Source organism: Coffea eugenioides, chromosome 1 (assembly GCF_003713205.1).
Source record: "Coffea eugenioides isolate CCC68of chromosome 1, Ceug_1.0, whole genome shotgun sequence".
NCBI lineage: Eukaryota > Viridiplantae > Streptophyta > Magnoliopsida > Gentianales > Rubiaceae > Coffea > Coffea eugenioides.
In genome coordinates this window covers 46,501,000-46,527,354 of record NC_040035.1, presented here as the reverse complement: position 1 = coordinate 46,527,354, position 26,355 = coordinate 46,501,000, and the positions used below count along the sequence as shown (strand labels likewise).

Below are 26,355 nucleotides of genomic sequence, written 5' to 3'. Positions count from 1 at the left end.
CAACCGCTTTGATTTTCAGTTATTTCGCATTTTAATTTGCTTAATTACGCAGCAATCATTCATGTTCTTTCTTTTACTTGGTCCCATAAATATCGTCACTACTCTAGTTGGCACAAATGTCCATAGAAAATTTTTTGTTCTTTCACCTGTCAAACTTGCCCTTAATATTAACAAGGGTAAATTTTACGTATACTGTGCCAGTGTATACATTATTATCATGATTGGATGGATGATACATGAGTAAATTTTACACATGAGTAAATTTTACACATGTATAATATATATTTAATTGTGATAGTGTTTAGATTGAAAGTGTATTTTCACTGCGATTATTGCGAATCCATCTTCTGTATCTAAAATGTTCTGGACATGGAATGGGCTTATCTCAGCCCACAACGAGCTCAGCAAAATTTGGAACCTTCCGAGTCTCTGACGGAAGCAACCAAGGCCATTAACTTAACCAGGCGTCTGTCACTCACGTCTCCAAAGATCCTATACAAAATTAAAGAAAGTCCCACGTCTCATCCAATCCTGGAGACCCGACCAATTTCCACCTTAAAATCCTGCCTAGACTTTCGACTTTCATAGATCTAGATCAAATGGTGGGCATATTGAGTTCCGTTTCTTAGTTTCGGCCTGCTTTGGTCCTTGCCATGTGTAACAAGATGGATTTTGAATATCACGAGGTGGGTCATTGTGTTTTAGTTTCTGTTAATTCCATGCATATCATTCTCTCTCTCTCTCTCTTTTTTTAATGAATCATCTGCAAGCTATTGTTATTTCCTCGGTTTGAAGTAATTTTCTCTCTGGGATGACACTAGGAGCATACGAGGAACTCCAGAGGAGTGCAACTCTTTTCTTGCAGATGGTTGCCCTTTTCTTCTCCCAAGGCCCTTGTTTTCCTTTGCCATGGTTTCTCTCTCTCTCTCCAACCCCAACCCCTTCGGATATAAATCTTAGTCCTCTTTTTTATTCGATCATTATTTGTTTGCAGGTTATGGCATGGAATGCAGCCAGTTCATGAAAGGTAAGAAATGTTGTTGTTCCAATGATCCGTTTCCCTTTTTTTCTTCGGCCAGTATTGACTCAGCCAAGTCCTTTTTGATGTTCTTTAAATCCATGCGTGAAAATTGTGTTGCTTCTTTATTTTGGTCCTTTCCCTTTGCGCTTTCTGAAATACTTCCTGGGACTCCCAACAAATTTGGCCATAGAGACTCCTTTAAGTTTAACCCCCACCCACCTCAACCAATAAATAAATATAAGAAGAAGAAGAAGAAGAAGTTGGTCAAGCAAAGAAGTCAGTCAGTGGGTTCTTAACTTTGAATTTATTGGTTCTTGCTGAATTGCATTTTATTTTCCTTTCTTCTTCATGTTTCTTCGCGGTATATATTGCAGTCCGCGCAAACAGTTCATGCTTAAAAAGGAGCAAGAAAGTAGGACAAAAAGTAGTGTAGGAACAGAAGTAGCACAGCATGGATGCCCATCCCCCCGCTCCACTTATCCTCCTCTGCATGTGACATCACAGCCACAACTCTCATGTCATTGAGGGCTTTAACCTCTCTATTTCTTCTTTTTTTTAAAAAAAAAATTTCTTGGGTGAATTGTTAAGATTTGTACTACTCCTAAGCTAGTACATTATACTAAGGGAGGGTCAAATTAGACCAAAGTGAGTTAGAGGGAGGGAAGCTCTCAAGACTAAAGGGCTGCGCTGCTACACACCTTTTGGATTTAATTTCAACAATTTGTCTGTTTCTCTCAACAAATAACGGAAAATAAAAAATAATTTAGATATGAATTGCTAGAAGTAGTCACATTGGCAGAAACATTTAGAATAATTGAAAATTCACAAATTATGTGTACAATGATTGAATGTCGCAGTTGGTTAAACAACTGAAGATCGGAAATGTTGAGAGTGCTTGCTGAAGAAATAGTTGACAACCATGGAACGTCATGACGTCGTATTCTACTGGGTCAATGGCATGCCTGAAGTAATAAATTGAACAGAAGATTTGAAGCTGAAAATGGCGCTGGTTAATTAGGTTAGCAAACACTAATGGGAAGCACATAATATGGTAGTCAGTCTTGACTTCACCCCCCCCCCCAAAGTCACATTATCATATTATTACTACTAGACAATTATATATATATATATATATTTTTACAACAACGATAACATTTCTATAATCTAATCTATCCTAATATAGAGAGGAGGGGAGGCCCTAATCTATAGGGGAGGGAAACTCAAAGAGGCTATGTATAAGGAGACGATAAGTATAAGAAACTATTAAATCAAAGGGGTACTTTGGCATCTCTTTTGAATTTTTTTCATTGCAGGTAGGTTTCGAACACCTAATCTACAGCCTAAAGAGTGATTTTAGTTCCTTTTTGGTGGCCACTGAGCGAAAACTCGGTGGTTATGAAATTAAATTTGGCTAGAAGCGGAGAAAATAGGGGGAAAATCTTTTGTGGATGGAGAAATATAGCAACCTGAATCTTCAATCAATTATATCCAAGTTGGCAATTGAACCAGCCGTGTATGAGCCAGCAAAACTTGAGCAATCCCCATGGTTGTAATTTTTTTTTTTTAATATATAGGGGCACTGATTTATGTTATCTTAATAATTTCATTGGTTGCTGATACATGTGGTTAGGTGTTGGGAGCAGGCTAGCAAGATACGGGTATGGCGTGTTTGGAATTGATTATGAAGGCCATGGAAAATCCGCGGGTGCCCGTTGTTACATTAAAAAGTTCGACAACATTGTCAACGACTGCTCTCATTTCTTCAAATCCGTTTGCTGTAAGTTACCTAATATTCCGATGGCCTGGAGAGCAAAATTTTTTAGGAAACAATGCATTAAATAAATTGCACCCCACTTTCCCCTTCAAGTTTTAGCATTGCGTCAGTTATGATACCTGACTGAATTTTTATGCAACCTTTTTTCTTGAAAACGGTGAGGAAAATGAATGCCCGGAAGAACAAAAGAGAAGAAAATGATAACCATGGCTTAAGTCCTTGATGGCTGCTGTTATTTATTTTGTGGGATCAGGTAGGGAAGAATACTTGGGGAAGAAAAGGTTCTTGTACGGAGAGTCGATGGGAGGGGCGGTGGCTCTATTAGTGCACAAGAAGGACAGGGCTTTTTGGGACGGTGCTGTTCTTGTTGCGCCCATGTGCAAGGTAATAAGTAACGTTGCAGGAGGAATTTTTTTCATGTTTCGCATGGTGAACTGTAGAAATTTTGGAGTTTTACTAGTACTACACTATCTCTTATTCATCCACATAGGTAATTTGATTTTGGGAAAAGATCTTCCAAGTTCAAGTCTGAAATTAATTGTATAATGGACACTTGAACAGCTCGAACAATCCAGAAAGTTTGAGTACATTGCAAGAATGGATGGTGGAAGGTTTTTTTTTCAAAAAAAAAAAAAAAACCCCAAGAAAGAGAATTGTGAAATGTGACTCGTTAAACCCAACTTCCTCTAGAGAAGTTAGTCACCACATGAATTATAGGGTGGGAGGTCAAGAGTTATACGTGACTTCTTCCAAATTCATATGAGTGCGTGATGCACTCATCTGATCCGATGGTGGTTCAGTCCTCGTCGATTTATGCATAAAAAAAAAAAAAAAAATTGACTCGTCAAGGGCATTAGGGACCTTATCAGAGATGAATCCAGACTAGCCCTGACCAATCTAATAAGGGCATTAGGGACCTTATCAGAGATGAATCCAGATTAAGCCCTGACCAACCTAATAAGTAGTTAGCAGTTAGCTGATGCAGGCATTAATGCTTTTCTCATTTATAATAGTATGTAATGTTTGGACGTTGTCAGATTTCTGAGAAGGTAAAGCCACATCCGCTGGTCATAAGCGTGTTAACTAAAGTGGAAGACTTCATACCCAGGTGGAAGATAGTCCCCACCAAAGACGTCATTGATTCCGCTTTCAAGGACCCGCTTAAACGAGAACAGGTAAATGCAATCCTTACAACCAATCAGCAAACAGCTTGCTTTTTCTTCATCAATCATCTGTACTGAATCAAATACCAGTAAAAGGAGGACATATATGGCTATTTCTTTCCAACATCGACGGAATGGGTGGGACAGATGATTGATACTGGAAGGGAAAAATTAAAGAATGTCCATTCCACGCTAAGGCTACTAGTAATTACTACAACACTTGATTTCTAGATAGAGTATTATGACAGATAGCAGGAGCAATGATGGTGTCTGCCTTTGATATCGTGCAGATTCGTGGCAACGAGCTGATATACCAAGAGAAGCCCAGGTTGAAAACAGCTCTGGAAATGCTCAGAACTAGCCTGGCCCTTGAGGGTACTTTGCATGAGGTGGTCAATTTCTTCTGCATTGTTTCTAGTACTAGCTAGTAATTTTTTGGCTTTGATTGCAGTAATTAAAATGTTGTTAATTAGCTGTGGGTGGATTTAATTCAGTGTGTGTGTGACATCATCAACAGGTGACTCTACCATTCTTTGTGTTGCATGGCGAAGCAGATACAGTGACGGACCCTGAAGTGAGCAAGGCATTATACGAGCAAGCCAGCAGCAAAGACAAGACCATAAAATTGTATCAAGGGATGTGGCATGGTTTGACATCGGGAGAACCTGATTCTAATATTGAGATTGTGTTCTCGGACATCATAGCGTGGCTCGACAAGAGATCATCATCATCAGCAGCAGCAGCCAATTTTGATTCCAGCACGCAGAATATAACCTTCAAACCGGCGGCGCAGCAGCGGCAGCAGCATAGCCCAATCTTGGAGAAGTTGAACACAATCGCATTGCCAACCGTCGAAGTAGAAGAAAAAGTAGAGGTGCGAAGCCCAGACAGACTAACAAGTACGCATGGGAAATACTTGTGTGGGTGGAAGGGACGTCGCATGCACCACCATCATTCGTCTATGTGATGTAGTTTGAGGGTGAACGTGTTCACTCTCTCTCCCTCTGTCGTCCCTAAAGATGATATGATGATACTTGAATTTCTCTGTATCAATTCTCAAACTTTATTTACAACATCTGAGCAGTAACTCTGTTCAAATTAGGTAAGGTCAGTGTTTCTGCAGTAAACTAAAATTGTATTCACGGGATTGGTCAGTTTTTATGGGCACTCGTATGAAAGGTACCAAGAATTGAAGAAATGGCTAGTGATATTTGGATTTCAATAATAGTTTCTTGTACTCTTTTTTTTTTTTTGTCGCAACGATAGATGTTCTATAACCTAATCTAGCCTAGTCTAAGAGGAAGGGGAGGGGGTTCGATGTGAGTACAGACTCCATCGATGAAGGTCAATTAAAACCGTCACAAATTGTGACAAATTTGTGGGAGGCAGGGATTGAATCCCTAACCTCCAGCATCACCTTTAATGGTGATGACCACTGGACCAAATGGCCAGTGGCTCCATCCTGACATTTTATTGTAGTTTCGATCCCATGTTCATTTTATTGTTAAATATAATTTATATATATATATATATATATATATATATAGATAATTTCAAAAACCTTTCTTGAGGCTTCTGACACTTTCACTGACCTCCTTTTGAGGTTTTAAAAATTACTGTTACCTCTATTGTTTTCAATCGGTAACTTGATAATCAATCCTTCAACCCATGATTAAAACTCACTCATTACTTTCATCAATAAAGATAATACAAGACATTTAGAGGTTATGAGAAATATTTACTTTTAACATATTATACATTGTCCTAAGAATGCATTATAGATGTAATATTATTCGTTGTCCTAATAAAGTTGGAGAAAGAAATATCGGAAACTTAAAAATAGTTTAAACAAAAAGAAAAAAGCAAGAAACTTACCAAGCCATTAAATTAAACTCTTAAAAAACTAAATGCTAAATGATGTAATTAGAGAGTATTAGCACAGACATAAAATATGCCAGAATAAGGACCACCATTGACATAACGTAACTTTTGACAAACAAAAAAAAAAAAATTCACATAAGGTGACCATTACATCCAATCATATTTGATTGATTTTGCAAAGAGGTAATATAAGAATGCATTTTTGTAGAGAATAATAATATCCTTATTAAAAATACTCTTTCCATCTCATTGAAATATTTTTTTTATTGTATCTTTGTTGTGTTTATTATTTTGAAATATTTGAACATGTGATAACACTTGAAGGTTTTAGTGTTGAAATTCAAATGTGTAAAGAGAAAAAGAACCATCGAAAGGCCAGAAAGTGCACGCAAAATAGAAATTCGAAAATGAGTCACAACAACGTCGCCACACCCACACTGTAGTTGGCTTCGGTTGGGTTCCCACTCCTCTTTTTTTTTTTTTTTTTTTGTGGAAATATTCCTACTCCGTGTATATTTTTAATTATATATATATATATATTTGTTTTAACAAGGCGGCGGCATTAACCCTCCTAAAAAATAATAATAATAAGAGAGGGAAAGAAAGAAGGCGGGTATTAGTCGGTGGTGTTGGAGGTTGAGTTTCAATTTTGAAGAAACTATTTTATCAACCAAAACCCACATCCTTATACTTACTACTGCTACTGGTAAGCTCGCGAAGCCCTTAGAAAATCTTCTACGCCATTACCTCTCTGCTTCTATAACTCGCTCTTCGCCTAGAGAGCTTATCGATTTTTTTTTTAGAATTTTTGTTGCCGGTTAACCCTAGCTATTTTTGCTAGTAATATAGTATTTGTTTTTGCAGAATTCCTATTATCCGAGTATCATCACTGCGATCTCAGAAAAATGAGGTTAGTCGAGACGCTCGTCAATTTACGCCTCTTGTTTTGTGGTTTTTTTTTTTTTGTAGCGGTTGTATGTGTGTCTGCACAAGCTTTTTACTGTTACTGGTATTAGTTATTAATCCACAAAGGGGATGGATGTAGGCGTGGAGGTTTTCTATGTATCTTGTGACAGGACAATTTGGCTCGAATACATTTATATATTTTTTTGGTACTAATGCATATGCGCGGTTTCATTCTGTGACAATGAACGATTATTTGAAATAATAGTAGTGTGGGTAGGTCTATTATTTTCCGTTTATTCATTTTTGTATCACTTCTTTTCTGATGAGTTTACTGATAAATTTATTTATTTACTTATATTTTAATTTTTGCAGTGGGCCAATGCAGGAGGACGTCCCTGTAAGTCTGCTTTACCTTTTTTTCTTATTGTCCTTGCATATTAGTCTTTCCATGTTTGCTGCAAGGTCATTATTAGTACTTTGATGGTCTGTTTGCTGTACGTTATAGGCTTCTGCTTCTTTGTCTAGAATTACAGTTTGTTTGGTTCATCTAATACTGTCGTGGTCTAGAAGGATATGGTTTCAGTAGTTGCTTCTCTGGTTGCCGCCCTTTTGATAGTTTTGATGGCTGTGGTGTCTATGTTTTCATTTTTCATATTTCATATAGTGTGCTGCCTTCATAATTTAACAAACTGGAAAGCTGACGCCATTTAGAAGTTTTTCTTACATTCCCTTATCGGCAATTGCCTTTGATGCTATTCAACTAGAAATATTGTTTGGATGACGATCTCAATTTGTCAGCTCCTTTGTGTTAAAGCCCCAATTAAAGGCAAGTAAGACCTTTAAGGTAACCAGAATTGAAGATTTTCTTTTTTGTTTCCTTTAAGTATATAAGGTGCATGATTTGGTTCTTTCAATAATAGAATCTGAGTTAAATTGATAATAGTACCTTGGATTTCAACGCTTTAGTGTATTAAATTATCTTTTGAAAGCATGCTTTTGTTATGTTCAGGACAGTCCTGCCCCTTGTGCCTTGGGAGAAAAAGAAAATAAGCAAACTGCAAGAAACAAATATGATAAAAGCCATTGTTCTGATTTTACTAATTCAACAGGCGACATTTGCCTGCATTAATGTCTTCCTCCATCCTGCCTCACTAAAATACATCTTGGTTGCTGCAGATATTCTAGTCCATGGTATTAATAACTTAGAAATTTTGGCCTTTACATCTTGCACGTCTTTACATGATTTTTGCATCACACTCAAGTTTCCGGTGCTTTTTCTTCTAAAAATATTCTAGCTTATCTGATTGTTGCAAAATGCATGAAACGCTGTTAATGCTGCTGTCACATATGTATGACAGGGAAAGAATGAGGAAGAGGAGTTCAACACAGGACCTCTTTCTGTTTTAATGATGAGTGTCAAGAACAATACTCAGGTACATCGGGAGAAGTAGTGCAACCAATTGGAGTAACTGTTCTTACACTGATATAAGCATTTTGTTTTACTGTTTCTTAAAAGTAAAAGCACATTTTTTGTTTTATTATTCTTCATTTTTCATTTCAAAACCGTCATACCAAGAAACAGTTGATGAGCATTGAAGCTGATTTGAATCTTTGTACTTGTTTTCAATGTCTGGATTCCTCATATTATGTTCTCAATTTTGTTTCATGACCAGGTACTTATCAACTGTAGGAACAATAGGAAACTTCTTGGGCGTGTGAGGGCTTTTGATCGTCACTGCAACATGGTCCTGGAAAATGTTAAGGAGATGTGGACTGAGGTCGGTTTGTTTCTCAAAGTACCACGCTGTCTTGAACACTTGATTTCAATTTGGTTCGTGCATTTATTCACTCCCATTACTATGTTTCTGCTCAGGTGCCCAAGACTGGGAAAGGAAAGAAAAAAGCTCTACCCATCAACAAAGACAGGTTTATTAGCAAAATGTTCCTTCGCGGGGATTCTGTGATTATTGTTCTTAGGAACCCTAAGTGAGAGGTAATTCTTCTCTCTTGCATTTTATTGAGTGTTCTAGTTTGGGTAGAATGTGCATCCTGACCATATGAAGTAGATGTAAGTCTAGCTGATATATGTTAGATAAGTGCAGTTTTGCTGATAATGATGATTCATTGAGTGCGTTCATCTATCTTTCATAGAGCGACTGCTCTTTGCTGTTCTTTTGTGGACCTGGTAACCAGAATTTGTCAGATTCTGATGTTATATGCTTGACATTATCAGTTAGATTCTGGAGTCTGTGCTGAGTAGGTTGCATGGGAGTGGAGTCAATGACCTGATATTGTTTTGATGCTAATTCTTTTTATCTCCATGTCATTTGATAGAAGTTAACGTATTATTTAATCTTCAGATACCTTTATAGCTTGTTGGCTCTTTTATGATGTTGTTTGATGATGTGCTTGCATCTAACTACATCTGCCTTTTCCGCTTCTTTCACTCTCTCCACTGCAATGTTATGAATATATTGGGTCACTACAGGGGAATTCATTCCCTAGTTAGAATTTGAGTGTTACCCAATCGCAAGAAAACTTGTCTCTTATGTGCGCACATAAATAATTGCAATGTGGAGTTGTTGAACTACCCAAACTCCTCTCTTTCCCTGCTGTCTGGGTAGTTCATGGGTTGAATTGAACTATTTTTATGTACCTATGATAAGTCAACGGTGTGAATCAAGCTCTAGGGCTTTATTCATGAGATATGTTAGCTTTTACATCCGTATGCAAACTGTGGAAGTTTGGGGTATTGTTGTTAAGTTTAAAGTTTCGTGATGCAATGCTTCAACTCTATGCTGTGCTAAATTCAAATCTCAAGGATCAGTATCGATATTGTATTTTCACATTGCTGATTTATTCATAAAAGAAACCTCTATTTGCTGTTTCCTAATCCTATTTTCTGTTCTTTTTGCATTCTTGTCTTCACTTGGATCTTAGATGTTAATTTGGTTTGCAGCGATGTAGTCAGGCTATATGGCATACAAGGGGCTTTTGAGATGGGATCGAAACTCTCAGCATTTTGGATTGTAAAAAAAGGGGAACCCGCCGGAGTGTTTTTGATTAATTTAAGGTTAATGCAGCTAGATGTTTGAATGGACATCGTGTTTGGTGCCATCTTCGACCTGAGTTGATTGTTAAACACCTGAGTCTTAAATGTCCCCTCTGTAGACACCCAGATTTTCGTTTTTGTATTTTTATGTATTAGAAACTAAGAAGTAACGCTCATCTCACCAATTACTTAAGATCTAGGTTTTTTTATTCTATATTTTAGAAATTACTTATGAAGTAACGCTTGTATTCTATCCACTAAAATACGAACAACTTGAAACAAAATGGCATGAGCTTGCAAATGGGAATGGCGGAAATTCAGGCATCAAGAAAATGCCAATCGCACCTACCGGAGGGATGCCAAAAGAAATAGTGTACAACAAGCAAACTCGAATTTAGCTATTGCAATAGCATGAAAAAATAGGCTGCAACTGATGCAGATACTGCGCAGCGGTGGTCTACAAAAAGCATCAATAGTAGGGCACTTAAAATTACAAAAATGCAGGAAAAGACATACATCTAAGGTACCATACCGAAGCGACAAGAAGGGGATCGTACTTTTCCCACCATTACCCCGACTATAACTAGTTAGGCATGGATACACGAAGCAGCATACAGGCACTAAAATACAGAGTCTCGTCCAGCATATTTCCCTCTGTCAAGGGGCTCGTCCAGCACTAACACACAGGCGCTCTGCTGAAACTCACGCCGTTGAGGTGCCATCTTCCTTGTGGTCACCAAAGATGCGTTGCCTAAAATCTGCAACCATCAAAGGAAGACCCTTCCTAAGTGGTACTTTGGGCTCCCAACCAAGAAACTCTTTCGCTTTTGAGATATCTGGTTTTCTTTTGTGCGGGTCATCCTCTGTGTTTGGCCTGAACTCAATCTTAGCATTTGGATCAATAGTTTCTTGTACCACCTGCATATGCCAGATTCACTCATGGAATTAACAGTGTGTAGACCAAGATGCACGTGTACTAACAACACCACTAGGTGCAAAGCATTACCATTTTAATGAAGATTTGACCTCCCAAAAAAAATGAATGAAAAAAAAAATTGGAAAGGTGAAGATATAAATTTCAAATCGTGTAAGAATCAGCTAGAACTGATCTCTAGTTGTCAAGAGATTCAACCAGCATATCCACAGGACAGTGCTCTCATGTCTAGAGGTAGAACTCAATGGGAGCATTCTTCATCTTCCTATAACATGCATATTTCTCCAAAGGTGCTTACACCTTACACTTTTACATATTTGTCAGTCAAATCATGCCAAAAGGTCCCACACAAACACAATCTCCTTAATACTCGAAACGTGGAAACTTCTTGTAACAGAAAAGGCCTCTTTTGCCCTTTGAATCTCATCTATGTGAGACTTTGGACATTGTAAACACACTCTTGAAATTTGAGATCCAAGTTTCAACAACGTGTTCCCCTTGTACAATGAAAGGTCCTCCACCATGTGAATGTTCAAGAAGCCTAGAATTTTTCTGATAGCTATTAAAGGGTACTAAGAACATGTCAAAGAAGCGAGCTGATTAAGGTAGAGTTCAGTACTACAATCACCGCATTTTGAGTAAGTAACATACCTGAGCGAGTTCGAGCATGGTGAATTCACCAGGGTTTCCAAGATTGAAAGGCCCTACATGTTCTCCTTCCATCAAGCGCATAAGACCCTCAACCTTTGAAATTCAAAGAAACAAAAGATTCACCAACAAATTTTTTCTAAATAATTTCAAGATGGTATTAGTGCAGAAAAAATTGGTAAAGTTAACATCATCAATCAAATGACAAGGTCATGCCATAGAAGATAAGCCAAGAAATAATAAAGAAGGAAGCGAATTATCAACAGTATCACAATTAATTATCTGGGATCAGCCAGTAGTCCACATTCACACGTGACATCTACAATTTGGGGAAACCATCCACTTTACCAGATGTACATTGTCCAGAGTGCTTAGAAGAAAGATATTAAATTTTACCCTGAATCAGTTACATAAATGCGTACATCTTATAAACCTGTTACCTGATTATCCTTGAAACATGGATATTTACACGCGCGCGTCTGATTCACGTATGCTGATTAGTAAACACAATGTAGTTAAACTGCATTTCATCAAGGAGATTAAACACGATCTTTCATTCTGCATTTTGCAGACCCAGTGAAAACCTAAAAAGGCTAGAGCATTAAGGAAAATGAAGGCTTCTTAAGAGGAGTGATATGAGAGGTGTTATGTTTGAGATGCAGAAGGCAACTGCAACAAAGACGCAATTTATTGCACTCATAGATGGAGCTAGAGGGCAGGGAGGGGCCGCCGACCCCAAGTTTTAGAGAAACACATGTTCCTCCATTGTAGAAGTAAATATCTTAAACTTTCGCCATTTCAAAAACTTGAAAATACATTATGTCATACACTTATGTTTAGAAAAGTTAAATTCACACCCCCTCAAGTTAAATTTTCTGGTTCCATCTTCGACTGGACATAAGGTCTAATGAATGAAAACACTAAGAAATTCTGAAACTAGTAAAAGAGGGAAACATTGCCATCCCACAAAAAAGTAGAAGAAACAGACACAAATCCGCAAGTGTTAAAAACCTCATGAAACTCCTCACCAGATCTGAAACGTATTGGAAACTTCTGGTCTGTTTCCCATCACCATAAACTGTCAATGGTTCCTTCCTCAAGGCCTGCAACACGATCCGGATGATACCCAATGTATTACTTCATTTGAAAATAGAAGGCATTGAAAGAGCTAAAAACAATCATCTTTAAACAGAAGGAAAAAGAAAGGGACCTGAGCAACGAAATTGCTGACAACACGACCATCATCAAGAAACATTCTAGGTCCATAGGTATTAAAGATCCTAGCAATCCTCACCTGTCACATTTGCAATACATATATTCCAACATGTAAAATAGTACCAACTTAAATTAGTGAATTGCTACGGTACTAGTCCAAGTGCCATCCTAGTGTATCGCAAAATTAATAGTACCAAGCAAAGCATGGAAGCACAAGTCGAGGAGTACAACAAATAAATGGTACCAAAGTTGCGTAGCATATGAATACCATTTAATGCGAAATAAAATACTGTAGTTGGAGAAACCAAAAAAAAATACTGTAGTTGGAGAAATTAAAAGGTTGGGAAAGTAAGAAACACATGGTGCCAGTGTCATGCTGTAGCATAGCAAGTAACTAAGACGGTAGTACTAGCAACTAGCAAGCAGTTGAATGGTAATGTGAACAAACCTCAACATCGGCACCCCTGTGGTAGTCCATTGTCAACGTTTCAGCAGTCCGCTTTCCCTCATCGTAACAACTTCGGACACCTGTCATCAACTTAATAGTTCGTCAATGAACCCACCAAAAGCTCCAACTACATACAATTGAATTTTAGATGCATCTCTAGTCATGCGTTAGGTAGATCTCAGATTAGATCACCACAACCACCAACAATTTTTCGTATTTTAATTTAGTCCTTCATTTTTTTTTTTCGGTTTGGGTGTTGATTGGGTTGGGGGGGGGGGGGGGCCGCAGCAGGGCGGCGTCGTAAGAAGGCTAGACGTCAGTTTCCGACTTGAGGGTTGTCATTTTGACATAAGGTGGGCCGCAGGCACCAACGAGGGAAAAGAAAGAAGACAGTAAGAAAAGAACAAAAGAAGTCGGATTGGTGGACCCGAAAATGACGAACGGTTAACCACGCGACAAATCTTTTTCGACCACATCATCAATGTATCAAACCGCCAAAACATCTCCTTCACAACACCCGGCAAGACATTTCAAAAACTTCCAGCCCAAACGGAAGTAATAGGCTCACGTTAGTCATATCCCTACTAGCTAATGCTAACGTGAGCAGGAGCCGTCTGTTCTGCCCCGCCCCCTTCAGTACTCCCCAAAGCAGAAAAAGGACAAAAAAAAGAGGGCTGGGGGTGGGTGGGTAATGACTAACAAAAAAATAAAAAAAAAGGAAAGAGAAAAGAGACGAAGAAAAGTCATGCACATGCAAGGGACCAAAAAAACAAAATGAAAACAGCTAGTAGAAACCTAAGTACAACCAACCACATGCAAATACAAAGGGTGTATTGTACATACCGATGGGGTTGACATTGCCCCAGTAGGTTTCGACTTGTGGATGTTGCAGAGGGTCGCCGTACACCTCGCTGGTGCTGGTTAGCAAAAACCGGGCTCCCACTCTCTTTGCCAGTCCCAGCATGTTCAGAGTCCCCACCACGTTCGTCTTGTGAAATCCCCCAACCAAAAAATTTAGATTAAGGAAAAAAAACGGAAGAACAAGTAACACCCATCAATCTAAGCGACCAATTCCAGAAAACGCATTATTCACAAGATATTTTGAATTGATAAAACAATTACTGTACTCTAGACTGAAAAAAAAAAAAAAGTAGCAGAAGAAGGATATAATAGTCTTGACAGGATTGTGCTTGTAATGGACAGGAGAAGCAGGGCAAGCCAAATGGTAGATCTGGTCCACCTCCAACAGAAGGGGCTCGACGACGTCGTGCCTGATGAGCTCGAATCTAGGGTTCCCCAAGTGATGCTGCACATTCTCCTTCCTTCCCGTGAAGAAATTATCCACCACGATCACGCTATCTCCCCTCGCCATCAGACGGTCCACCAGATGGCTCCCCACGAACCCGGCCCCGCCCGTCACCACGATCCTCAGCCCCTTCCTCTTCAGCCCCAGAGGAATTTTCCCGCCCGAATTGAACCCTCCCAGCTGGTTCTGGTAGGCCATCCGATGGGGATTCCACGACCCGGATGTGATGGACTCCAGGCTGCTGCCACCGCCGTGATTGTAATTGTAACCGCCCCCGGTATTGTAATAGGGGGAATTGGAGGAGGAAGGGAGGAGGGCGAAGACAAGAGTGGCTATGGCAATGCCGACGAATACGAAGATGAGTCGCTGCTCCCGGAGCATGTAACGAATCGGGCGGATCACGCTGAGCCAAGGCTTGGGGGGTTTGGGAAAGTACTCGTCGGTGGCCGGATGGGACTCGTGTCCCCTGTAGATCAGCTCCGAACCCATGCTCTCACAAGTCTCCCTCTCTCTCACCTCTTCTCTTCTCTTCTCTCTCTGACAGGAACGATGAAAACAAAATTAAGAGGAGACAATGTTGGGGTGCGGACGATTTGGATGTATGTGGGAGAGCTGAGTATAAATATATTTCTGATGAACAGCTGAGAAAGAGAGAGAGAGAGAGAAGGAGCGAGAGGAATTGTCGCCGGGAAAGGATGGAACTCCCACTTTCCGGCGCGTGACGTGGAGAGGCGGGAGTGGGTGATGGAACGTTGAGGACGACTTGAACTAGTAGTGCCTGCCAATTAACTACTGCTACTACTTGTAGAAGGTGGGGATTATATCGGTCAAAAATCCGATCGATTTAATAAAAGGTCGGTCACTTCGCCTTGGATGTTGTTATTACCAAATTAGCCTCGCTGCTTTCCTTTGAAATTTTCTTTTACTCTCCCCCGCTGTAGCGAGTTAGGCACGTCAGTCCTGGTTCTACAAGTAAAACTGGTTAAGTACGTGCTTCAAAAGAGGGCAATTGGTGGGATGGCGGTAAATTGATCCTAATAATCTGCTTTTAAGGCCCATATTACTGTACTCGCTTCAAATTTAAATTTGACGGTTACATGTGAATTTTCATTTCCAATTTAACTGGTGGGAGTCCATCTATTCCAAAAAAAAAAAACAAATAAATGGCCGTCCAAGTAGTTGTTGTTTCTCCGTAAGCTTCTCATGTCTTAATTAGGAGTACATCAATTGAGTCAAACTCGAGTAGCATCATATTCGATCTCGAACTTAAACTCCATCAAGTGTATTATTTGAGCTCAAACTCGACTTGTTTAAGATCAAATAAATTGCAAGCCTTATCAAACTCGAGTTTGATTTTTTCTTTTTTTTTTTGTTTTTTAATTTTTACATTTTAGATTTATCAAATTATCATTTTGCCATGAGCAATTACTTCATGTAAATTTATTAAAATACGAACCCATAATAGTCATTTTGTAATTAAAATATATAATATATAAATAATATAAATATTCGATTAAGTTCGTCGAGTACTCAAGTATTTACTTATGATGCTCAAACTCGACTTGTTACACGTAACAAACAGCTCAAACTCGAACTCGAACTCTGTCAAAACTTTTAACCAAACTGCTCGCGAGCGGTTTGGCTTGATAGCACCCCTAATCTTAATTCTGCCCTCATCCCCAAGTCAATAAAGGCAGATTAAAGGAATGTCTAGTAACTTGTATTTAATAGTGGATATTAATTCGTTTAGGATTTTTTCAATTCAATAAATTTGATAACAAAAATGGCTTACCACTTAATATATCAAGCATTCCTTAATTGGTGTACAAAATTTTAAGTGAAATTTTTTATTGAATGTTCTAAATCAATCACATATACTACACTTGTCATATATATCACACACTTTCATACATATTGTGGCACAAAATATACATTTAGTCTCTTTCTGTTCTCGACACACACACACACGTACACATACTCACACACAAGTACACATACCTCTCAATTGTTTATATTGTCTTTTTCACGCACCCATACACTTTTTCTTTCTCTCTAAATACGTAAACAAAGATAAATTTTTTAAGCACAAAAGTACAATATTTGTGTGAAATTTAAATTTGGTGTTAGTTGTCAAAGAGATATACGTTTATCAATTCAGTAATTTAACATTTTTGGTACTTAATTTTTGAACTTGAAAATTCAAATTTTAGATTTCAATTTTATCAAACAAAACCTAAAATCCAATTTTAGTTGTCTAATCTCGGATATGAAATTGTTTTAGTCTATAAAGAAAGTAGTATGGCAATTTCAACTAGGTAAAATCTATATAGTATGATAAACTAAAACGTTGGGTGTGTGTTTGAACAGGCATTTTTAGAAACCTCCCCTGATGTTTCTGACAGTCTCACTCACCTTCCTTGAACTTTGCAAAATATCAGATACCTTCCCTGTTAGGTTATTGGGCCATATTTGTGATTTCATTGATGATGAATTGACAGATATACCCTCATAACTTATGATATATTTCGAAACTATTTTAACAGAATTAGTTAAAGGAGTAATGCAAATGATTAACCAACTTAACTACAATTTGGATGCAAAACTAATAGCTAATATTGGTTAGAGGAAATGGCGCCAAAAAAAGGCATTTTTTTTGTGATTGAAGCGATACCAGGAGGCACAGTGATGAATTTTATTTGATGACAAATATAGCTTCTTCAGCCATATTGAGGAAAGCAGAGAAAGGGGGAGAGTTGAAGTGGGAATTGCTCTCCTGGAAGAGGTGGAAAAGATGAGTAAAGAAGAGCATCTCAAGCAAAGCAAGGTTAGACTCTACAAATTTCTGCTGTAAACCATTTGAACGTTTTATACTTTGGCTATGGATGTTGAGATTGTTGTCATTGATCATATTTTTATAGTTATGAGACAAGTGTTAAGGCAGTTGTCATTGATCATGTTTCTACACTGTATTTTGTGTTAACAAGGCTGCATTTTTTGATAGATCACAGTGATACTAACACACGAGTTATTTCTGCAGAATCATGTTGGTGGCAGTGCGCCTGCTGTATTATCTAGTCAAGGTAGCAATATAAGCCCACCAACTCAATCTACTGACCTTGATGTTGAATTCAATTTGCAAACAACTACCAATGCTGCTAAGAGAAATGTATTTGTTCTTTTTGCTCGCTTACATTATGAGTTTAAGAATCTATACTAATCTCAAACAAATCTGCACCATTTGTCATATCTAACCTCAGTAGGTAAACTTCAAAATCAGCTCCTGAATCAACTGCAGTTGGCAGCACTAACAGCTCCCAAGTAGAGACATCTCTCAACATCAATGCTTCAGCTACTCAAGACTCTCACAATGTCTGCTGCAGCTTTAGTTTGAGGTTTTAAGTTGGTACAAATCTTTTGTTATTTAAATGGTGCAAAAACAATTGTATCTGATTTTTTGGTATTTACTAACACCTGAGTGGTGCCATTTGACTGAAAAGACACAAATTTGCTACCCACTCAAATCTTTTCTATTGCTAGAACTAAAATTTTGACAAATGTTCTGGACAGCTTATAAGACGTATGTATCTGCTGATGCCTTGGGTATGGTTGTACTTTGGAAACCAAAAACTCTATATTTCTAGTATTACTTCTAAGCTGTGTTTTTGTGTAATCAATGCTTGTAGTATTCAATAACAGCTGTGGTTGCTTATATGGACAACCTGGTTCTGCACAACTGTAAATTAGTTCTCATTTAACTTCTTTTACAATCAACATAAAAAGTTAAAAATACAAGGTTGATTACGAGCAACCATTTCATTATGGAATTTGACTAATCAACTCTGCCCATCTGCACTAGTTCTTCTCTTTGCACGGTTGATTGTCTTTCATCTCTTTGACTACTCACCTCACCCTCTTCAGGCCCTTCATACCACTGAAAGAATATGCAATTTGAATAGCAGAAATAAAGCTTATTTGGATTCCTCCGACTCTCAGAAATTATTATACAGTTTAGTGTGATTCTCTTTATTCCGTTTTTCTTTTTCTGCTTGTGCCTGAAAATGGGGTAATTTGAATTTTATATCATATGCAACAGTTCATTTTAGGAACTTGAATTGGAAAGCAATATGCATTCCTCATGCACATTTTTCACACATATTGTGCTAGAAAATTTAATGCTTTTGGTTTTAAATTCCTTAGTGGTACGATTATAAAAAGAAGACAATTAATACAAACACTTTTAACATATTTTGTAAGTATCATTCATTTTTGACATGAGTTCAAAATTGATGGTTCTTATATATTTGGTTAAATGGAATAATAATGGACACCCGTTGGAAAAGTTGTATTTGTAGTTATGGTTACTGGAGCAGGCAGTTTAATTGACAAACTGATGATACCGTCCTAAGCATTAGCTGTGACAACCGAGACAACTGATTGCAGGTCCCGTCCAACTAAAATAGATTTAACTAAGCCATACTCATGGCTCAAGTAAAGGCAATTTGGCGGTGGAAGGAAGACTTTTGAGTGATCTGGAAGTTCCTTTGTCATGAAAAAGTCAAAACAAGCTGGCAGTACTCTGTACCTAAAGACCACATCGTATTAATAAACTAAAGAAAACTCAACACTTAGTTATAATACATAATTAATTAGATAAACATTTGAAATCTGTAACCGCGTCTTTTTTTTTTTAATTATTAATAACGTGACCACTTCTATTCTTTACATCCACGTCTGGTTAGGCATGGCGAGATTCTGTTTGGAATGTGAGTTTTTTGGGAGTTTATCTAAAATTTTACTGTAATTCAATGTAGAAGTTTTTTAACAAATTTTTAAAATGCGTAGATTTTTTAATATTTTGAAGTGTATAGTTTAAAAATTTTGAGAAATTTTCCGATGTTACTGCAGCTAAAATTTTAAAAAAACTTGGGTTTCAAAGCCTATAAACAGATGAAAAACAGTGAATTGAAGTAACCGTGAAGTAACAGCCACGAGGCCGAACGAAATTAATTATGAGATGCTATGGCCTGGGGCCTGGGCAATGAATGCATCATTAGAGTTGCAACTGAGCATGAGGAAATCCGATTTCTACCTGAGCCGGTTCCGTTAGTACTACATGATTTTGTGATTTGATTGATATAATATGAAAAGATTAACACATTACCACTTGAAAGTACAATAATACCTGATCAGCATTGGCGGACATAAAGTCTGAAAAGTTATGCTTTAATTAGGAAATACAAACGGGCTACCAACGGTAGTGAGACAAATCAAAATTGTGGCTGCTAATTTTTTTTTTTTTTTTGGGTAACATGCGCTATTTGTTTTACCTAAATGCATACATTGACGTTTATTTTCTCATTATATTTATGCATAATTTTATTTATTTTATTTTAAAAAATTAAAACTAATAGTTGATAGATCGTGCGTCCATTCCACTCATTATCTAACTAATTGTTTGGATTACATTTTTTCTGAATTTTTTATAGAGAAATTACTGTATCAATTTGATATGTGTGAAATAAAAAAATAATTAAAAATTATGTTTACGGTAAAAAAATTACTGTCCAAACAAGACATAAAAAAACGAGCTAATACCCCAATGTTGTGCACCTTGTGACAACCAAAAGAGACACAGACAAAAAGGTGTGTGAATAAACTAGCTCTAGCATGCCATTTTCCACCCTTTTCAGTAAGTCAAAGTCAAGCGTCACAGGTACTGACTGCCCTTTGGACATAAAAAAGATTTCGAAACAAAGCTTTTCTTCTTCTTTTTGGCTTTCAGTTCTTCAAGGGTGGATGGATGATGCATCTTCCCCGGAGGGAATAAGTGGCAGACATCTGCTTCCCTTTTTTAAGGTTATAAAAACATTAAGGGATCCTCAAGGTGCAGTACGTGTGCTCAGTGTACCGCGAATGCTTCCAATGTTTCAAGCAAAATATCTTATTCTAGTTTGTTTTTGGTAGAATGGAAAATGCTTTTGAATTTATTTATATCACCATTAGATAGAAACAATTAATTATGTGATGCCTCATCAAAGTAGCCATCTGAATACACTAGGGCCTAGGTTATAATTTTGCCATGCTTGGATTGCTTGTTTCCGTCGGAAATTATTGTCGTTTTTCGTGATCACATTTCCCTATCACCTTTTTCCCTCACATATATCAAATCGCTACAGTAATTTTTCCATGAAAAATGACGGAAAATGCAAATCCCTCACATATATTAAGCAGTTTCTTATATATTAGCCCAGCATTTTCAGGTGTGTACAACACTACAACTTATAACATTGGTCTTGTTTGGAAAGCAATTTTCTAACAAAAAAATACTAAATTTGTCGTGAACACATTTTTCAATTAACTTATTATCTCACATATATCAAATCATTACAGTATATTTTTCAACAAAAATTCTAAAAAATTATAATTCAAACAGAATATTTTGATATACAACAAATATTCCAGCTATCAAAAGCCAGTATATCAATGACGGGGAACTAATAAGAACACCATGGATGGATGTTTAACAAATACTCTAATGAAAATAAGACTAGTAACCGTCTGTATGCATTTTAGGCTTCTGTGGATGTTTGATACCTAGATCGTTTTGATCATTATTGTATTTTATTTTATTTTTTTACCATTTTTTCCGTGTGAAAGCGAGACATTTTCCTCTATCTCAAAGATCAATTTAGGCATTAAATTTTTAGAGATATTATTAGTTATTAAAATTATATATCTACAAGGTGGTCAACATGGGAATTGACAAACGGTTTTAGACGCTAAGCGACGAAAAAAGATGAATTTTTGGGGGTACAGTGCAAAACAATCCATATGAAAATGTTGGTGATGGACCGATCATCCTAGAGGTAAAGTGGGTAAAAAAAAAGATTAACTGTAGAAGGTAAATTAAGGATTACGCTAAAAGTAGAGGAGATAATCGGTAATTAATCAAAAGATAAATGTTCAAAGTGACAACAACTGGGAAATGGAAACAAAAAAATTGAAAATTTCTGATGTAACATGAAATGGTGAGTTTGAAATAATGCCCGTGCTGTACATCCAACACATTTCGCCATTGGATACGCATGATCGCTAAAAGTCGCCGAGCGGGGCCCCACCCACCTCCACCTCAGAGGAGAGACCAGTGATAATTGATAACGTTTGGCGGAGTGCGAGTGGGGGAAAGTGAGATCTGTGGAGTGAAGGCCCCCACCCAACCTCAGAGGAGAGGGTACATACCTCGCCTTCAATACCAGTAGAAAGTAGTAGTATTATTATTATATATATATATTTCTCGTCTCGTCTCGTCTCGTGTACATACCTCCTGTCCTGGCCCCTGGGACTGAGAGTGAGAGAGTAGTCAGTATTAGAATTAGTAGTATCTCCCTCTGCTGTCCGGCGTCCAGACCTGTATGTATATACATATAGATAATATATGTAGGTATGTATGTAGTGCTTGTGAAGTTGACCTGACGCCGCTGACAGGTCTTAGTTTGCGCGTCGCTATAGATTCAATTACAAGCAACGTTGGCGCCTCTGCCTTACACGTGGATGTTGTCGAATTCCCACTTTTCTCAACAACCGGGCGTCCCGAGTCCGCACCGGACAATTTCTGTGTACTCTTCCCGGGTTAACTTCTCCCACAATTACCAATTACTCGCTAATTTCGCGCCGGCCGCCGGTATCTCGATCTCATTTATCATCATTACTGGCACAGTCACACGGACAGACGGACAGATGTAACGCAGAGAGTCGGTGAGAATTTCCAGTGCGTATAACCCACGACGACTCTGCCCTCCGGGGAAGGATTCCTTTTCCTTTCCATTTGATGTAGGAAAGGAAAATGACTGATCCTCCGAGTTCCGTCTTTCAAAAATGGTTGCAGGACTACACGTTTTGCGGCTGCTTGGGTTTTCTTTTACCAGACTTTTGGGCCAGTAGCACGTTTGGTCAACTTTTCACTCTCTTGAGTTTTCTAAACTTAATATCATTCTTCCATGATCCTACAGTTATGGTAAAGCATTCACCCTATCGGTTACATTAAAGAATCCATCTCAACATCAGCAAATTTCAAGCCTCAAGTTGCATCTCACTTCAGAATTTAATTTGCTTTTCTTCCTACCTTCTAGATTTGTATGAAAAAATTCTACTCTTTTATTAACAGACATATTATTATTGCCACAGAATATTTTTGGTTTACTTATTTGTTTCAATTGGTCAGATTCATGTGCAGGTTTTCACTTTTTCAAGAATGATGCCAACCTAAAGGTTTGTGCGCATCAAGCATATTATTGTTAATGAGTACAACAACATTGTATAGCTGGGTAGAGGAGTTGGCAGGAGACGTACCTCCGAAGCAAGCCCAGAAAATCGCCTGTCATATTATTGTTGAGGTTATGAATGATGGCTTAAAATATAGGCTATTCTTTTGTCTCAAAAGCTGAAAGAGTTTGGCGGAGAGGGAACACGGGTAGGAACGGTTGCTGGCAATTATGTGTATTTTGCACACGTCATAATTTTATTTGTATATGGTGTAATTTATTTTTAATAACGTGTAATTTTAGAACAAAATTTTATGAAATTCACATATATTGTTAAAATCGAGATACAAGATAAAATTTGAACCGTACAATTATTTTAGCCAAATCTTAGTCGTAAACTGTACAGAAACGATCCTTCTGATGATCGTCCCGCCCTGTCTCCGCCACCCGGCGGAGAGAGAGAGAGAGAGAGAGGTTGTCAAATCCCCACTTTGAGATGGCTATGGAGCTAATCCCGCCGTTCATTTGCCCCACGTTTCGATATAATTCCGCTACACCTCAGAGACCATAAACGACTCTGGAATTTGCGCAAAGCGACGTGATTCTCCATCAATCACTGGTATCGAGTAGTCAAATGCGTATGGACATGAATTGAAAAGCATCCATCACAATTGGCAAATTGAGTCCTAATCAAAGCATTTGAGTAGTTAAAAGTGACTGCTTGCTTTAATTCAGGGCCGCAAGTCCGTCTCAATTGCCCATTACAGAAAGGATTAGCGGTATCTGTTTTCAATTTTAAAAAAAAAATAAAATAAATTTTTCAGAAGAGCTCATGTACACATTCGTACGCTGTGATTTTAAAAATTACACGCTACTCTCTGATGACTAATTTTATTTAAAATCTAGTCACTATCCCATGTCCTTAATTCTATATTTTAATATTTCCACGTATGACGTTTAGACGCTTTCGTTAATTTTTAAAATTCCAAACTACGCAGAGTAACCTCTTAGAGAATTCAACATGTAGCATACGCGATACACGTATGTGATATTACTGGAATCCATTTGAAAATATTGCTACAACGATAAACATGTGATTTTTATAAGAACCTCTGGTTTACAAATTTTTAGTTGGTCACCTTCGAGCCAAATAAAGCGAAGACAAAAGCGTTGTATGTATGAGTATCAGAGTTTCCCCCGCACCTCTGGTTGCTTAAGTACTATAGTAATCATGATTGCTGAATGCTGGTCCAGTGTATTATGCTAGTATTTCACCGGATCTTTCAGGGCCAGAAGTGGCGAGCCTGTTTACCAGAGCCAGTGCATTGCTGGTCATGTAAGTCGTGTTTAAGACTCTCTTTTGCAGTAATTGAATCTGTTTCATCTTGTCTTCACGATCCTGGCCGCTGAAGCCATCCAAGCAAGTGTTTTGGTCCGTCAGAGCAGCACTCAGCCATGATATGGCACTCCTCATCTGCGAATCGAAGCCTTGGCCAGTAAAATTTCTGAGCGCACCAAGAGATCCATGAAGATTGTCGAGCGTGTCTTGGAATAACTCAATACAGTCGGAAAGAGCAGCACGGTCTCTTCCCCTCGTGGTGTTGCGGCTTTCCAGTCTGGCCAAGTACTGGGATGCAAGCTTTGCTTCAGAAATCGTGACGGAGACCCCAGCTCGTGCCCATTTGCGGGGATCTCTCTTGGCGCTGTTTGAATAAGATGCCAGAGAGTGGATGCAGAGGTCGGGGTAGCGCGTCACGCTGCATGCATCTCCAACATAAGAGTCCATTTCTTCAGCCCAGGAGGAGGAAAAGGAGGAGACGGTGCTTAAAGACGTGAACCATGCTGCTGCTACGAGGATGCATGTGATGATGAGAATGTTGTCCGCAAATGTCATCTCAATTTCTTAATGTATCAATACGAGGAAACTGACTCAAAAGAATCTAACGAGGCTGAGGCATTTCATCGAATCCTCTAAATTAAGTCGCATAAATTTTCAAACAGATAGAAAACTCACAAGGAAGGTATCTATCTCATGGGTGTTCGAATAGCCTCCCCAGGGCCAGGGATGAGGCTGTGAGCTGTTCAGAGCTTCACAAAGAACCCGCTTTGTTTAAATAGAAGCCTGCATCTATTCAGGCTTTTTGGGTGAGTTGCCCAGGTTCGAGTGCTTATTAGAGAAGTGCAGAGGCGGCAGTTGGATGAGAGCAAGAATATGGTGAGTGCAATAATAGTAAAGGGTGAGAACCCATGATCATGATCCACTGTGACAGCAGTAACGCTAAGGTGATGTTTGGTTCCCATACCGTAAATCTCTTTTCAGTGTGGGTTTTTGTGATTTTCCCGTAGCAATTTGATTTTGAAGCTGGAATGAGTTTCATTCAACAAATGAGTTAATTAGTTGAAAACCCACATCCTGAATGAGGAATAATATAAATACTAAATCTAACACTTGCATTCCGGTTAAATAATTCTTATAGCGGCGGTCTATAAAATACCGCAACGGATCTTCTGTCTCACACCCTGTACCACTCTCTATCCCACTTTTTATTATATTGCCATTTCTCCTTCACAAACATCATGTTTTAATTCTTTTTTATTTTCTTAAGAAATTGAGTAAAAAATAAATACAATAGCTTCAAAAAAGTAATATATAATAGAAAATTTTACTAAACAATCCTCAAAGTCCCGGAGTATGCATCATAACGCTTAGAAGAAAGGGCAGACCGATATTATAAATGCTCCAAAGGTCTATTGTCATGGAAAAGTGCTTCCATATTTATGACTCTGCGAAATTTCAATCGCTTCACATGTTGTACTTCTCTTTTTCTGTGAAATCACGTTTACGCTTTTGGAAAAGGAAAACGGGACATGTGTCGTCGTGTGCACTCTGTAACCATAATCCGTTGAACATTACATAAAAGCGTAATGGAGAAAAGGAACGGCAAATACACAGTTGGACCATACAAATTGCCATCAGCTACCTTAACATTAGTTGTTTTGTAAGCGCCCTTTTACACCCTAAAAACTCTATTTTCTCAGCTCACTGTTGGTTGATTTATTGGTATTCTTGGGGGGATGGAAGGCTGTAAATTAGACGAGAGCAGAGGGCTATTCTGGAAACTGTCTTTAGTTTCATGGGACTGGGGTTAGAATTAGATGCTATGCAACCTTTTTGTCACTGTAGCTCAACTTTATATTATGAAGCCTAAAATATCCGAAGGCCGCTTTCTGTTTAAGTGAGTGCTAACTCGGATCATCTTTGTTTACTTTAGTAAGTTGATTAGGGTGGCTATGCATTAGAGCCTCTGATAACGATGCATCATGATTAGTTGGCATGATGGCATCACGTTTCCCTGAACTGTTTGATTTGCAGCTTGCCTGAGCTTTGCTGTTTTCCGGCGAACTCTGTGTTCAACTAAAAGTTGCATAGCATTCTTATATTAGTTTGTCAATTTCATGCTCTGCCTTTAGACTGAAAAGAGTTCGAAAATAATACTAATAATCAAATAGGCTATCACCAAACCATCGGCTAGCCTGTGCGTAAATGAATATACGCAAATTCTTCTTTTCCTCGTTACCTCCTCGTCGCTTGGCCACATTGAAAGTTGTACAAGCGGAATTTGTCGATTTCAGTTAAAAAGGCTTTTGCTGTCTGCGGATTGTTGAGTTCAGAAGTCTTGCATCACACCGCAGATCAGTTTTTTTCTTGTATGGTCATCTTAATCATCTCATTTTGTGCTTTAAAG

General features: G+C 38.1%; 4 protein-coding genes across 4 annotated transcripts; 2 read left to right on the top strand and 2 right to left on the bottom strand.

Moving 5' to 3' along the window:
* Positions 1 to 503: 503 nt before the first annotated feature.
* LOC113748919 (caffeoylshikimate esterase) lies at positions 504 to 5,180 on the top strand. Its single transcript, XM_027292522.1, has 8 exons — positions 504 to 686; positions 822 to 912; positions 995 to 1,027; positions 2,652 to 2,798; positions 3,049 to 3,179; positions 3,833 to 3,970; positions 4,249 to 4,347; positions 4,476 to 5,180. Exons 1-8 carry the CDS (start codon positions 654 to 656, stop codon positions 4,923 to 4,925), a joined length of 1,122 nt encoding a protein of 373 aa, XP_027148323.1. The 5' UTR covers positions 504 to 653; the 3' UTR covers positions 4,926 to 5,180.
* A 1,241-nt stretch (positions 5,181 to 6,421) lies between these two features.
* On the top strand, positions 6,422 to 10,011 carry LOC113763954 (small nuclear ribonucleoprotein Sm D2). Its single transcript, XM_027307958.1, has 7 exons — positions 6,422 to 6,545; positions 6,704 to 6,749; positions 7,118 to 7,142; positions 8,104 to 8,178; positions 8,419 to 8,523; positions 8,619 to 8,738; positions 9,705 to 10,011. Exons 2-6 carry the CDS (start codon positions 6,745 to 6,747, stop codon positions 8,733 to 8,735), a joined length of 327 nt encoding a protein of 108 aa, XP_027163759.1. The 5' UTR covers positions 6,422 to 6,545; positions 6,704 to 6,744; the 3' UTR covers positions 8,736 to 8,738; positions 9,705 to 10,011.
* Positions 10,012 to 10,166: 155 nt separating this feature from the next.
* LOC113763945 (UDP-glucuronic acid decarboxylase 2-like) lies at positions 10,167 to 15,199 on the bottom strand. Its single transcript, XM_027307947.1, has 7 exons — positions 14,211 to 15,199; positions 13,886 to 14,033; positions 13,043 to 13,122; positions 12,590 to 12,673; positions 12,408 to 12,482; positions 11,383 to 11,475; positions 10,167 to 10,715 (listed from the first exon to the last, which is right to left on the bottom strand). The coding sequence occupies exons 1-7, from the start codon at positions 14,835 to 14,837 to the stop codon at positions 10,500 to 10,502; spliced, it is 1,323 nt and encodes a 440-aa protein (XP_027163748.1). The 5' UTR covers positions 14,838 to 15,199; the 3' UTR covers positions 10,167 to 10,499.
* An 8,482-nt stretch (positions 15,200 to 23,681) lies between these two features.
* Positions 23,682 to 24,879, bottom strand: LOC113765232 (pectinesterase inhibitor 6-like). The gene has a single exon (XM_027309339.1). The coding sequence runs from the start codon at positions 24,501 to 24,503 to the stop codon at positions 23,868 to 23,870; it is 636 nt and encodes a 211-aa protein (XP_027165140.1). The 5' UTR covers positions 24,504 to 24,879; the 3' UTR covers positions 23,682 to 23,867.
* Between the last annotated feature and the right edge of the window lie 1,476 nt (positions 24,880 to 26,355).